The sequence below is a fragment of the Vanellus vanellus genome, assembly GCF_965231255.1.
Source record: "Vanellus vanellus genome assembly, chromosome: 11".
Classification (NCBI taxonomy): domain Eukaryota; kingdom Metazoa; phylum Chordata; class Aves; order Charadriiformes; family Charadriidae; genus Vanellus; species Vanellus vanellus.
The window spans coordinates 3,616,833-3,630,085 of record NC_138916.1 but is presented as its reverse complement, the minus strand read 5'-3'; the positions used below and the strand labels follow the sequence as shown (position 1 = coordinate 3,630,085).

At 62.4% G+C, this 13,253-nt stretch overlaps 1 protein-coding gene across 1 annotated transcript; it reads right to left on the bottom strand.

The window, feature by feature from the left end:
- Window positions 1-6,933: 6,933 nt before the first annotated feature.
- On the bottom strand, window positions 6,934-12,736 carry SNX33 (sorting nexin 33). The gene is made up of 3 exons (XM_082488857.1): window positions 12,681-12,736; window positions 10,199-12,160; window positions 6,934-8,353 (listed from the first exon to the last, which is right to left on the bottom strand). The coding sequence occupies exons 2-3, from the start codon at window positions 11,634-11,636 to the stop codon at window positions 8,100-8,102; spliced, it is 1,692 nt and encodes a 563-aa protein (XP_082344983.1). The 5' UTR covers window positions 11,637-12,160; window positions 12,681-12,736; the 3' UTR covers window positions 6,934-8,099.
- Between the last annotated feature and the right edge of the window lie 517 nt (window positions 12,737-13,253).

The window sequence follows — 13,253 nt, the reverse complement described above, 5'->3', positions numbered from 1 at the left end:
AACCCGGCTCAGAGCTTGCCGGGGCGGTGCTGCTCCCAAAAAGGTGGGGACAACATCTTCCCGGAGCGCGGAGGGAGTGCCATCGCCTCCCTCCCTCTTCCAGATTAACCCCAGCTCCGTGTCTTCCTCACCACATTCAAAAAAAGGCATTTATTATCTTCGCTAATTACCTACACACACACACACCCCCCCCCGAGAAAGGGACGGAGGTTTGCGGAGAAGCTGGCGGCATCCAGCGAGGGTCCCCTTGGAAGCATCCACCGCGTTTTCCTTTCAAACGGGTTTTCGCCTTGCACCCAGGGATTAAATAGAAGGAACTTGGCCTATTTAGTAAGGAGCGTTGAAAGCGAAGCGGGTTATTTTTAAGGCTGGCGGTTGTATTCCCCGCTGCTGGGAAACATCCACTTCCCGGGGTCGGGGGAGGACAGGCAGTAACCTGGAAAACGCCAGCACGGATGGGGGCTCTCCGGGGCCGAGCTCCGCTGGCGGCGGCGAAATCCCGAACGACGTTGCCGGCTCTGCTTTGGGATTATTCGGGGTTTGCAGCAGGATGGCTGGGGCAGGATCGGGCCCAGTTTCGGTGCTGCCCACCGCTACCCAGGGTGAGGGTCCAGGAGGGGAGGGGGGGGGGACAGGATCCTGTCCGGCCACCGAACAGACAACTCGCAGCCCAAAGGAGTTCAGAAGTTTCCTGGCCGGGTCCTTTGGCTTTCCCGCATCAGGAGCCGGCACAGCATCGCCACCTTCCCTGCGGCACCGAAGGCGGCTGCTCACGCGGAGGTGCAGCCCCCACCCCCCCCCCTCACCCCAGTTTGGGCCAGAACCACTCTGATCCAGGAGGTTTTGGGGGTGACAGGAGCTGGGCTGGTTATAAAGCTGGCAGAGGTTTTAGGGAAGATGCTTACAGCTGCTCTGCCAGATGTGCTATCCCATTTCCACACACACCCCCCCCAAGAGGGGCCAGATGTGCACAGCTGCCTGACAAGAGCCAGCCATGCCCGCGAACTCGCATGCCCTATATTCCCGGGGAACCGATGCCGGGTGTCCCCCCAGCACCTCCCCACCTCCTCCTGCACCTACAGCCGCTGGCGTTTCCCAGGGTATCTCACATCTACATCCCTCCTCCGCCTTCTACCCCCGGGGTTTAAAGCAAAAAAAGCCACCCAGAGGAAGACTGCTGTCCTCAGGGACCCCCCTGTCCCAGGAGATGGCCGGAGCCGTTTCTTCTGCAGCACCACCAGCTGAGCCCCACAGGAACCCACAGTGGGGTGCACAGCTCCCCCCAGCCCTGTCATGGGAGAGGGGGTCATGGGTGGGAGATGCTCCCGGTGCCAGGGAGCGCAGAGGGATGTGGGGTTGGGGTGGAGTGGGGACATCAGGGGCGGGAGCACCAGGAAAGGGCAGAAGAGGGGCTGTGAGAAGGTGCTGAGGGCACCTGGATCAACAGGTCACCCTGTGCGTCTCCGTGCAGCTTCTGAGGACACCTGGGACAGGGAATAAAAGGCAGGCGAAGGGGAGAGCCGGGCTAAAGCAAAGCCTCAAGTCACCAAGGGGGTGGCAGAAAGGAGGGTAGGAGCCAGAAGACACCCAGATACAGAGCCACAGGACGGTGACTCACGGAGGTGTGACAGGATGGAGATGACGGAGCTTACCTGCCACCGCCTCCCTCGGGGTGGTAGGAGGGCGCATATCAAAAGCGAGGACATCACCAAGCAGAGCCGCCCAGGTGCGAGGAGGACTCCATAGCTGGTGTCCTTTGTCCTCTGTGCCACCTCCAGGCACCCTGAGGAGATCACCTGGGTAAAAGCATCCCAGTCCCTGACCCGTAGATTATCCGGGCGGACGCAGGGGCTCACAAGTCCACACCTGCAAAAGTCCCAATGAGTTCCACTTCTAGTTTGCTCTGAAGTCACCCTCTCTTCCTACAAGCCCCAGGAGCAGGGAGTCTCTCCTCCCCTGCTGGGAAACCCCCCAGCGGCCGGATCTCAGGGCAGGATGCGACCTGGGCTGGATCCCTCGGGAAGTCCCTGCAGCCCTGGTGGGATCTCAGCCCGGCGCTGGGGTCAACGTCCAGATTTGAGCTGAGGTCAGCAGAGACGAGGTGCACGGTGCAGGGAGAAGGCAGCCCCACCGGTCCCACACCTCTCCCGCCTTCATAATGGTACCAGCATGGTGGTACCAGCTCATGGAGGACCAGAGCTCCTGGCAGGAGCCGGAGACACCGGGGCTGGCAGGTGGGGATGGACACACAGCAGGAGGAGGGTCTGCGGCAGCTCCGGTGACATGAACCAGTTTCCAGGCACCTATTCAAATGCAAAACAAGTAATAGGCCAAACAGGTTTCTTTGAGCATCCACCCAGGGCAAGATAGGATCGTTTGGCTTTGAAACCCTCTCCGAAAGCTGTAGCCACGCAAAGGCTTCAACACATGAGGGACTTTATTCCCAGCCAGGCTTCAGGCCAGCGCATCCGAGCCTGGCACACGAAACTGGGATCCATGTAAGCATCACACACCCTCCCCCCCAGCCTCCAAACCCCTCTGCTGCTGTGGACCACCACAGGCTGCAGGAGCTTGTGACGTTGTCCACATTGCTCCTGGGGACAGAGGAACAAGTGTATGAACCCCCTTGAGCTTACGCAGGCAAACTCCCTCCTTCTGTTTTGGGGAGGCAAAGCATAGTCCCAAGGCTCCTGCATCCCAAAACCTCCCTGGCAGCTCTCACCAGCCCCAGGAGACGCTCTGGATTTTGCTGGGACGAATGTGTTGAGGGCTCCTCAAAAAGCACAGGTCATGCTCCTGGGTGGCAGGTGATGAGGAGAGGTCTCCAAAAGACCCCTCCCAAAGCAGGTGAAGGACCCGAGCAGAGGTGGCCAGGTCCTCCTAGGAGCTGCCCCACGTGGGCAATTGGGTGCCAGACCTCAGGCTGGCTACTGCATCGCGTAAGGAGACTCGGGATCTCCGCTGGGCTCCGAGCTTGAGCCCAGCGCCCCGGGATGCCGGGAACCCTCCCTCCCTCCCTGTTTGGGGCAGGCCATGCCCACAGCCTGCAGAACAGGCTCAGCTGGCAGCAAGCCCAGCAGGACAGGACAGGACAGAGCCCGGGGGAGAAGCGCAGGCTGCAGGCACGTCGGCGTCTACCCTGGGAGCACCTCCCGGGAGGTGGGGACAACCGGCCCAGGAAGGGACAAGGCTGTCCCCAGGAACAGTGGCATCCCCTCACCGCCTTACCCACCTGGTGGCATCCCACCTCTGCTTGCCTTACGCCCGGCAAGCAGAGGGAAGGATGGAGATGTGACGACCTGGACACCAGAAAGCATCCCCCAGGCTTGCCTGCCTGCCACGGCTCTCCAGGCTTAAATTCAAGCCAGACTGAGCCCGGTCTCCATTTCCACACCCAGCAACGCCAAGGCAGACAGACAGACGATGACGGAGGGACAAACACATCCCAGAGCCCGGCTTCTCCACCCCTCCTGCAAAAACAACACGCCCAGAGACACAGCTCCATGACAGCGCAGGACCTACCTCCCTGGGCTCAGCGCCTTCCTGGGGGGGCGTTATCCATCCTGGCACAGACTCTGCCCCAACCGGGGACATTATCCATCCTGGCACAGGCTCTGCCCCCCCCACCCCACCCCCCCCCGCCCCCCGAGCATCGCCCTGGCTGTGTTTGGGGGGTGGGAACCAACCCTTTGCAGAGCACCAAGGGCTGCAGCATTCAGCAGTAGGGGAATGAGGAGGGCCGACAAACCCCCTGCTGCAATTAAAGGTGGTTCCCCAGCCAAAAAAAAAAAAAAAAAAAAAAAAAAAAAAAAAAAAAAAAAAGGCACTACTGACACCCATCACCCCCCCATAATTGCCCTGGGCTGGGGGGGGGAGGAGGGAGCATTTATAGCCCCAGGAAGGGAACCAGCTGGGGCTCGTTGCCTCGGCCCGGAGGAGCCGAGTCAGGGTCACGGGGCGGAAATATGAATGAAGTGCAGTGATTGAAAAGATTTGAGCTGGCAGCCTGAGCCGTCTCCCTCTGCCCCTTTGGGACCTGCTGCCCCCCCGCGCCGGTGCCCTCTCCATGCGCATCTACCCGGTCTTGCCGCCTGCCGTGCCAGGCACACACTCTGCCGCCGGGCTCCAGCGTGGCACGGGCGGGTCCGGATGGGACCTCGCAGCCGTTTCGGGTAGCGAAACCCCACTGGGCTCCATCCCTTGCACGCGCAGCCGACGAGCAGGCGTGACGCTGCTCTCCCCGTGCCTCTCCAACATGCTTCCGAAGCGGCAGCAGGTCTGATCCTGCCCAGCCGCCCCGCCGGGAGATACACCCCCTTCTCCCCTTTGCCATGGGGAGGAGCCGCCTCAGGTCATCGGGTTGCTTTGGTGCCCGATCCCAAATTATTGAGCGCTTTGGGGTGGTGGGGGTATCCACGCAGCTGATGATACCCCTTCCCCAGCTGCTGGGGCAGGAGGAACCCAGCACGTCTCCAGCCTTCAGCCTCTCGGCTGGTCCCCATGGGACCCCGGCTGCTTCTGCACCCAGGAGGAGATCCTCCCACCCCAGAGCATCCATCCCTAAGACGGGCTTGGGGGGGGGGGGCACGCCATGGGGAGAGGGGGGACACCTTCATGGGGCGGTGGAGGATTGGTTTGGCTGTGGAGGTGGCTCGTGCCACCGAGCTGGTCCTTGTTGGTCTGGGGGACACATGGGGATGGGGTGGATGTGGGTTGTCCCTGCTGCCTCCTGGCCCAGCCTGTATGGAAACCCCGATCTCCCAGAGGTCAAACCAAGGACATTGATGTGCATAAGCATCTTGTGGGAAACTCCTCCAGAAAGCAGCTCGGCGAGGTGGGGTGGGAAGCTTTCAGAGCCGGCTGCCGAGGCGGCGCAGCCCGAAGCGCCCCAGGGGAACTCCCACCTCCCTCCTCTCTTTCCCACCTGCCAGGACCCCCGCAGCCCCCGGGGACAACCTCGGGGCACCAAACCGAAACCAGCACGGGGGCCGGATTGTCTTCCCACGCTGGGCAGAACCAAGACAAGACCACCTGGAAGCCTCTCACCGGAGCGGAGGCAGCGACGGGCCATCCCATGCCGGCCACGGTGGTCCCCGGCCACCCCTGCCACCTTCCCCACCCAGCCGTGGTGCTGGCGGCGGTGCGAGCGGTGGTGGCCTTGGCTTTCCCACGCGAGAGCAGCCTTGGGAAGCGGGAAGGAGGAAGCGGACCTGCCCCCTGTTCCCGGCGTTTCCTCTCGTCCCTGCGTGCTCTGGGCTTTTTTTTTTTTTCCCTGCTGTGACCCTGAGCAGGAGCAGGGAACAGCCTGTGTCCCGGATAAAGTCAGCAACCGAAACTACCAGGGCATGAGGAACACTGTGTTCATCCCCAGACCCCCTCTCCCCACCACCCCCCTACATCCCCGGGGTGCCCCCCCGGCAGAGGGAGGACAGGTCTACCCTTGGGGAAACTGAGGCACAGGGCATATGCAGCACGCAGGGACCCTGTCCTGTCCCTGACCCCATGCCGGGACACCGGAGCAGAGGATGAGCTCCCGGGGTGCTGGGACATCTCCCTGCTCCCGCCGCACACCTGGCGAGCAGAGGCGGCTTTTTGCAGCGTGTCCAGCCTGGGTTTGGGACCCAAACCTGCAAGCGTTTATCAGGGTGGCTCCAAGGAAGATTAAATCCTTCGCCGGGGCTGCGCACACCCTCCTAATGCCACTCTCGGGTCTCCCACCCTCCCAGGTCCTTGTCCCCGACTCCCAAACCCTCCAAAATCCACTGGTGGCCACAAGTTTCTGGGACATCCCAGGGACCCACGAAGAGGGACCGCAGGTAGGGCATCCCTCCCGCCAAGCTGGGTGCTGGGGGTGGGGGGGGGGGGGAGCCGGGATGCGCCGCAGCTGGGTGCCAGCACGGCTCCGGAGGCTGCTCGGCGTGCCGTGCCGGAGGCTGGCTGCCCGCCCGGGGACGGCAGTGGCAGGCTCAACCCCAGCGCCCATTGTGTTCCCGCGGGACGCGCTGTCCCGCACAGCATCTGGCCTCAACGCGGGGCCACGGCAACCAAGGATCATCCAGCGCACAGCCAGCGGGGCCGGGGACGAGGCGTTAACCCCTGCGGAGTTGGTAGGGGGGTTAGCTGCCCCCTTCCCGTGGCCGCTGCTGCTGGAGGGGCTGGGGTGGGATGGGGATGGGGCGGGATGGGGCTGGGGTGGGGTGGGATGGGACCAGGGTGGGATGGGGACAGGGTGGGATAAGCTTGGGATGGGATGGGATGGGGCTGGAGTAGGATGAGGATGGGATGGGATCAAGGTGGGACAGGGCCAAGGTAGGATGCAGCCGGGGTAGGATGGGGCTGGGGTAGGATAAGCTTGGGATGGGATGGGATGGGATGGGATGGGATGGGATGGGATGGGATGAGGATGGGATGGGATGGGATCAGGGTGGGATGGGGCCAAGGTAGTATGAGGCCAGGGTGGGATGGGGATGGGGTAGGATGAGATAGAGATGGATGGGATGGGATGGGATGGGATGGGATGGGATGGGATGGGATGGGATGGGATGGGATGGGATGGGGTTGAGATGGGATGGGATGAGGTTGAGATGGGATGGGGTTGAGATGGGATGGGATGAGGTTGAGATGGGATGGGATCAGGGTGGGATGGGGCCAGGGTGGGATGTGTCCAGGGTGGCAGGGGGCTGGGGTAGGATGAGGTTGGGATGGGATGGGGCCAGGGTGGGCTGAGGCTGCGGTAGGATGAGGATGAGGATGGGATGGGATGGGGATGGGGCAGGATGTGGCTGGGGTAGGACAAAGTTGGGATGGAATGGGGCCAGGGTGGGATGGGGCCAGGGTGAAAGGGACCACCCCGGCTGCGGGATGCAGGAGGAAACGCATCCTGCCTGGACAGAGGCTGCGCAATGCCTCCAGTTGTGTTTTGGCATACTCGTCCCCACGGGCTGGGGCCGGGGAGGGCTCCGGGAGGACAGAGCACAGCCCGCCGCGTTCCCAGCGCCGCTGTTATTTTAACAATACCCCGCTGGCCCGCATGCCGGGGCTAATTTTAACCCTGGAGCCAGGCCAAGCCGGCCCTAACTTTCCTCGCTGTGATTTATCCCAGCCATTTCCCTTCAAAAACGCGTACCCCGTGCCAGCCCCGCCGTCTCCCCCGGCAGGGGCACGCCACCGTGGGTCCTGCCCCACTGGGCAGGGCAAAGCGGGGCAGGATTTGTCCCGCGGCGGGTATTTTGGAGAGCAGGAGGGCGGTCAGTGCCGGTCCCTTCACGGCGGGGATTTTCGGAAGCTGGCTGGAAGCCAGGGGATGCTCAGATGCGGAGCCTTCCCCGGGATCCTGGAGCGGCCGCGTTTTCCACAGACATCTCTGGGAAGGAGGTGGGTGGTTTGTTTTTTTTTTCTACCGACAATTTTATTGAAAAGGTTGTGGGGCTTTTTTTTTTTTTTCCTTCTTTTTTTTTTCCCCCTCTCCCTTTTCCCAGTCAACAGCCATGCTTGAGAAAGAGATTTCCCTTCGCCTCTGTGCATCTATTTAAAAACTGATTGGTAAAAACGCTGCAGAAACTTTTTGCGAAAAATGGAAAATATTGAAAATATCTTGTGACAAAAAAAAAAGAAAAAAATCATTCTCTTCCAAATAAAGATCTTTTTCTTCTCTCTTTTTTTTTTTTTTTTTATCAGAAAAGCTTTTTAGTGTGCAAAATGTCGACCGCTTTGATTTCTTCTCCCAGCAGGCTGGGATGCACCCACCTCTCTGCTCCAGGAGGATGAGGTTTTCAGAAAGCTAAAAATCACTGGGCAGAGATACCGGCACCGTCACCTCCACGTCCGTGTCTCTCTTGTGGCCCCCCCCTGTCTCCCCGCCAGACCCGCGGCAGGGTGGGAGGTCCCCAGGGAAAGAGGTGGCACTGCCAGCCCGCGGGTGAGCCCTTCCCCGCAGGACCGCAGCCTGCCCGCCCCGGGAATGGAAGAAGAAAGCCTGAAGGTATTTGGTCACTAGCGTCATGAGTTCCCGTTCGTTCTCAGCCCGTCACAAACAGAGGAGGTCTGCACGGCTGCAGAGAGAGAAGTGCGTGATTTCGGCGGGGCAGCAAGCGGCGGCGTTAGAGGTTGTCGTACATGCGTAACGTCTTCTCCAGCTGCTGGCTGACGCGCTGGTAGAAGACGATCTGCTGCTTTAAGTAGGACTGCATCATCCTCTTGAAGTCGGCCACGCGCCGCTCGTGGAAGTGGTTCATCTCGGCTTGCAGGGCGAAGCCCACCACGCGGCAGCGCTTGCGGATCCCGTCCGCCTCCTCCTGGTCCATCCGGCCCTCGTCGCTCATCCGCTGGCTCTCCTTCACCTTCGCGAAGGCGCCTGGCGAGGCAGGGGGAAGGGTGAGAGCCTGACGGATCCCCGCGACCCTCCGGCCCCCTTCCCCCGGCACAGACCAACACCGACGGGTGCCATCGCCCTCCCCCTGCCTGGCAAATGTTCCCTGTCGCCCCATGGATGGGGGTCAGGAGCAGCCCCGGGAGACCCCAGCCCGGGAGGCGGTGGATCGGGGCGCGGGAAGGGCGTGCGGTGCCCCGGCGCGGCCGGGGACTCGGCTGGGGAAGCGTCTCCCCTTCCCAGAGGCGTCCGAGGCTCTGACACCGGTTTTTCCCCCTCCTTCCACTTAGTTTTACAGCTCGGTTTCGAAAGAATCCTGCCTGGCTCCGGCCCCGCATTCCTCCCCGCTCATTAGCCGGGAGGCTCTTTGCCTGAAAACAGGATCTGGCCCGCAGCTCGCCGGGCTTTTCTCCCTTTCTCCCTGCCCTTTTGCCGGGAGCACCGGACACGGGGTTACGGTGCTCCGGCTGCGCCAGCCCTGCTCCCAGCAGAGAGGAGGAGGAGGAGGAGGAGGAAGAAGCAAAGGTTGGAGGCCAAATCCTGCCTTCCGCTCTGCCCACGCGGCTTTCGCTGCCGGATGGGATCCAGCCCCTCTTCGCCCTCCGCCGTAAACAACGCGGGGAGGGAAAAGCGAGGAAGAGGCCAGGGCTGGATCGCATCCTCCCCTTCCCCCTTCATCCTCCCCAGCCTCCCCCAGGGATGCGGAGCCATTGCGCGGGTACCCCGGGGATGCTCGGACACGCGCAGCCCTGCCTTCACCCCCGGCATGGGATGGGGTGGGAAGGATTCGGGGGGGGGAGGGGGGGGAGGGAGGCGGAAGAGGGGGGAGGAGAAAAACTCCCTGCCCCTCAAAATTTAGGGAGGCCGGGCTGGGAGGAGCGCGTGGACTTTGGCCCCGCTCCCACAGCCGGCTCCCCGCTCTGCGTCACACCCCGCTGCCTGGGTGCAAAGGGACACCGAGCCCTGCCTGCACGCTGCCAACACCACCCCCCCACCCCCCCACCCCCAGGAAGGGCACAGCAGACACCTCGCGCCCCCTCTCCTCCTTTCCTGATCTCCCCCCCCCAAAAAAAAAAAATACTCATCACAAGGGGATAAGGGGATACAGGGAGCCCCGATGCCCTGGGGGGGGTTAAACCCACCCCTCCTGGGCAGGGAGGGACAAGGATGTCCTCTTGAAGAGTTTGACCCTGGTTGTCCCCAGAAGGTCCGGCGTGTGTCCCCCCAGCCAGAGGACCACAGTGAGGCTGGTGGGAAGAAGAGACATGTCCATATCCCACCTGCCCTGCGCATCGCCCCAGACCCTCCGACCAACCCAAAGCCATGTCCCAGCCGTGTCCCAGCCCCAGAGGAGCAAACTCGAGCATCCCCGTTGGCCGCCCAACCGCTGCCTCGGCTGGGAGGGAGGATGAGGAGGGACAAGGGGTGGTGGGTGGGGATGTGACACAGCCCCTCGCTCACAAGGTGCTGGACGGGCCATCCTGGAGCCAACAGTAATGGTTCCAGCTTCTGCTCATGGCTGTCCCCCCGGGCCTGTGCTTTGGGCAGTAGTTATGGAGTCCACGGCATCACTTGAGGAAAAACCGGATCCTGGACCCAACAGCCTGAGCAGCCTCTCCTGGGAGGGGTTGACCGGAGAGCTGTGCCGGAGGGAAGCATGCTGCCTCTCTGGGAGCTACAGGCAATGGTCCCCCCATCCCCATCCTCATCCCCATCACTGCACAACACAGGATTTCCTCATTGCATCCCTATCCCACTCCCCCCACGTTGCTCCCACCCACATGGGGCCATCACGCAGGACATCACCAAGGGAGAAGAAGCCACCCTTACCTTTCTGGAGGTGGATGATGTCTGGGAAGTTGGAGAGGAGCCCTTGGTACAAAGAGAGAGTGTCCAGCATGAGGAACAGGTCGTTCTTGGGCTGCTCGGCGAACATCTCCCCTACGGTCTCGTACGTCTTGCCCGTGTGGGAGATGGCATTGTTGAGGGCATCTGAGCTGTAGGGGGGGTCCATGTGGAAGGAGTGGCTGATGGCTTGGAAAGCATTGCCCAGCTTCTGGAACTCCTTCCGGAAGCCCCCCACGTGCTTGCGCACCAGCTCCGAGGCCACGTTGGTCAGCTGCAGGACACTGTCGTCCATCTTCTTGCTGAAGGCCTTGAAGGCGTCCACGCGGTCCTCCACGTCCTGCAGGTCCTGGTGCTCCGTGGGGATCTGGATGGTGAGGAGGAAGCTGGCGCCCACCATCTCGTCCTTCTCCGCCCGGCGTTTGCCCAGCTTCCACTGCTTCTCGTCGCGGCAGCTGAGGAAGTGCTGGAAGCCCTCGTACTGGGAGAGGACGGGGTGGCTGGTCATATGGTCCATCCAGAGGATCAGCCGCCTCTTGCGCTTCTCGATGAAGTCCTCCTCGAAGCGCCCGGTGGCCTGCTTCTCGGGCAGGTGGGGCACCGAGATGACCGTGAACTTGTGGAGGAGGCGGTTGTAGAGCCAGTCAAAGTGCTTGTACCGCCGGTAGACGGGCGAGTTGATGTTGCTGGGGGTCAGCTTGTAGGAGATGTAGCTCTTGATGCCCTTGAACTTGGTTTGCTTGGTCGGGTCCTCCACGGAGCAGATGAAGGGGTGGGGGTTCGCCCTCCACTGGGGACCTTTGGAGCCCATCTCGATGCAGTACGCCTCGGCGATCTTGGACATCAGGGGCACGTCACCCAGGATGAAGGCTTCCACTCCCGAGCGGACGAAGCAGGAGAAGCGGTTGAGGTTCCTTCCCACCACGCTGCCCCTCTTGGAGGAGCTCATGCTGTCCTGCCTCTCCAGCGCCGGCTTGGGATGGTAGCCGGCGTGCTGGTGGTGGCCGTAGGCCGCCGGGTACTGCAGGCTGGGCGAAGGGTGACCGTTGGTGCCCGGTGCGCCCCGGGGCTCCTCCACCACCGTGCAAGCATCGTCCCAGTCATCCCAGTCATCATCATCGTCATCCTCAAAACTGCCCTGGTAGGAGATGCCGGGGTCGGAGGGGGTTGTGTAGAAGGAGTCGTGCCCGGGGGAGCCGGCCGGGCTGCTGGAGTAGTCCGTGTAGTTGGAGCCCGACCGGGAGCGGAGGATTTCGACGTAGGAGGCAGGGAAGAGGCCGGTCTCCCCGCGGCTGTTTTGGCCCTGTAACCACCCGTCCAGGGAGTTCTCGCTGAAGATGACGAGCTCCTCGTTCTCCTGGATGCTGATCTCCTCTTTGTTTTCGCTCTGGAAGTTGTAAAGGGCTCTGGCTTTCAACGCCATGGCCGGTCTCCGGGGATGAGGGTCACAGCGGAACGCAATCCCCGCAAGCCAAAAATATATATATTAAAAAAAAAAAAAAAAAAAAACCCAAAAAAAAACCCCAAAACCACGGCGATACCGCAAGCTCGCTCAGCACCGGGGCCGGCCCGCGCTGTGGGAAAAGGCTTGGCCGGTTTCTCAGGGAAATAAAAAAAATAAAAAAAAAATAAACCAACAAAACAAACCCAACAAAACAAAACAGCGGAGAAGAAAACCCCTACAAGGTGACGCCGAGGTCCGTACGTCCAAGTGACCCCCCCGATCCCAGCACCCCGGTTAAAAACAACATTCCCCGGTCAAGCGAGTGGCATTTCCCCGGCTCCTGGGGGATATATATGGACCCCGGCCGGAGGAAGAGCCGGGCTCTGCCATGTCCACGCAGGTTTTATCTTGCTGGGACGCCGATCCCGCGGTTTCACTTTCCGGGAGGAAAAGATCCGGCTGCCAGCGAGGAAATAAATCCAAAGCGACTTTTCTTGAGGCTCCTGTGGATAAAACACCCCAGTTTTTCCCCTCAAACGCCCCGCCAGCGGCTGGCGGCCGGTGGGTGCCGGGAAAGCGCCGAGAACCGACCCCAAACCCAACCCAACTTCCCGGTGATCCCGGCCCTGCCGATTTTGCAATTCCTTTCCGGGCCGACTTTCTCGGGATTCGGTGTTTTTTGTTGTTGTTTTGGGTTTTTTTGTTGTTTTTTTTGTTGGTGGTGGTGGTTTTTTTTTCCCACCCCCCCCCCTCAAATCCGCCAATCTCACGCAGGACGGAGGGGGTCCCACGGGCAGGACAAGCACCGGGGGGGCCGGTACCGGGGGCAGCCCCCCACCGCGACGGGGATGGGGGGGGGGATGCCGGTGCCGGTACCCGACCCTCCGCCGCCGCTACCGGTAAACCGAGCGCAGCCTCCCGTCCTTCGGCGGACCCCCCTCACCGCATGGCCGGGCGGGGGACCGGGGACGGGGTGGGGGAAGAAGTGGGGGGGGGGGAACGGGGACACACACACACACACACACACACGACCCGCCGTTCGCCGTTGGGGCTCGGTGCCGCTGATCGGTGCCCGCCGTCCGGTTCCGCCGCGCTGCGTGATGGTGTCGGTGTCTCGGTGTCGGTGCGGGGGGATGGGGGGGGGGGGAGGGGGTGTCCGCCAGCCTCCCGTGACGCACGGCAGCGCCGGAGCTGCCCGGTTCGCAGCGGGGCAGCCGCACGCCGCCCTCTGCAGGCAGCCGGGGCGGGCACGGCGGGGACGGCGGCGGCGGGGGGGGACGGGGAACGGGGACACGAACGGATCCCGCCCACCGGCACCGCCACGGCTGCCGGCACCGGCTGCTCCCGCCTCCCTCACCGGCAATCGTGCCCAACATCCCTGCCCGCGGTGTCCCCTCCATCCCTGGCCACCATGTCCCCTCCATCCCTGCCTGCAGTGTCCCCCTCCATCCCCACCCTGAACATCCCCTCCATCCCTGTCCACTGTGTCCCCCTCCATCCCTACCCTCAATGTCCCCTCCACCCCTGCCCGGGGTGTCCCCTCCACCCCTGACCACTGTGTCCCCCCTCCGTCCCCACCCTGAACGTCCCCACGCC

Coding starts and splice junctions, on each gene's coding strand:
- SNX33 (XM_082488857.1), bottom strand. CDS start 11,636: ATGGCGTTGAAAGCCAGAGCCCTTTACAACTTCCAGAGCGAAAACAAA. Junction 8,354..10,198: donor CATCATCCACCTCCAGAAAG/GTAAGGGTGGCT, acceptor CTGCCTCGCCAG/GCGCCTTCGCGAAGGTGAAG.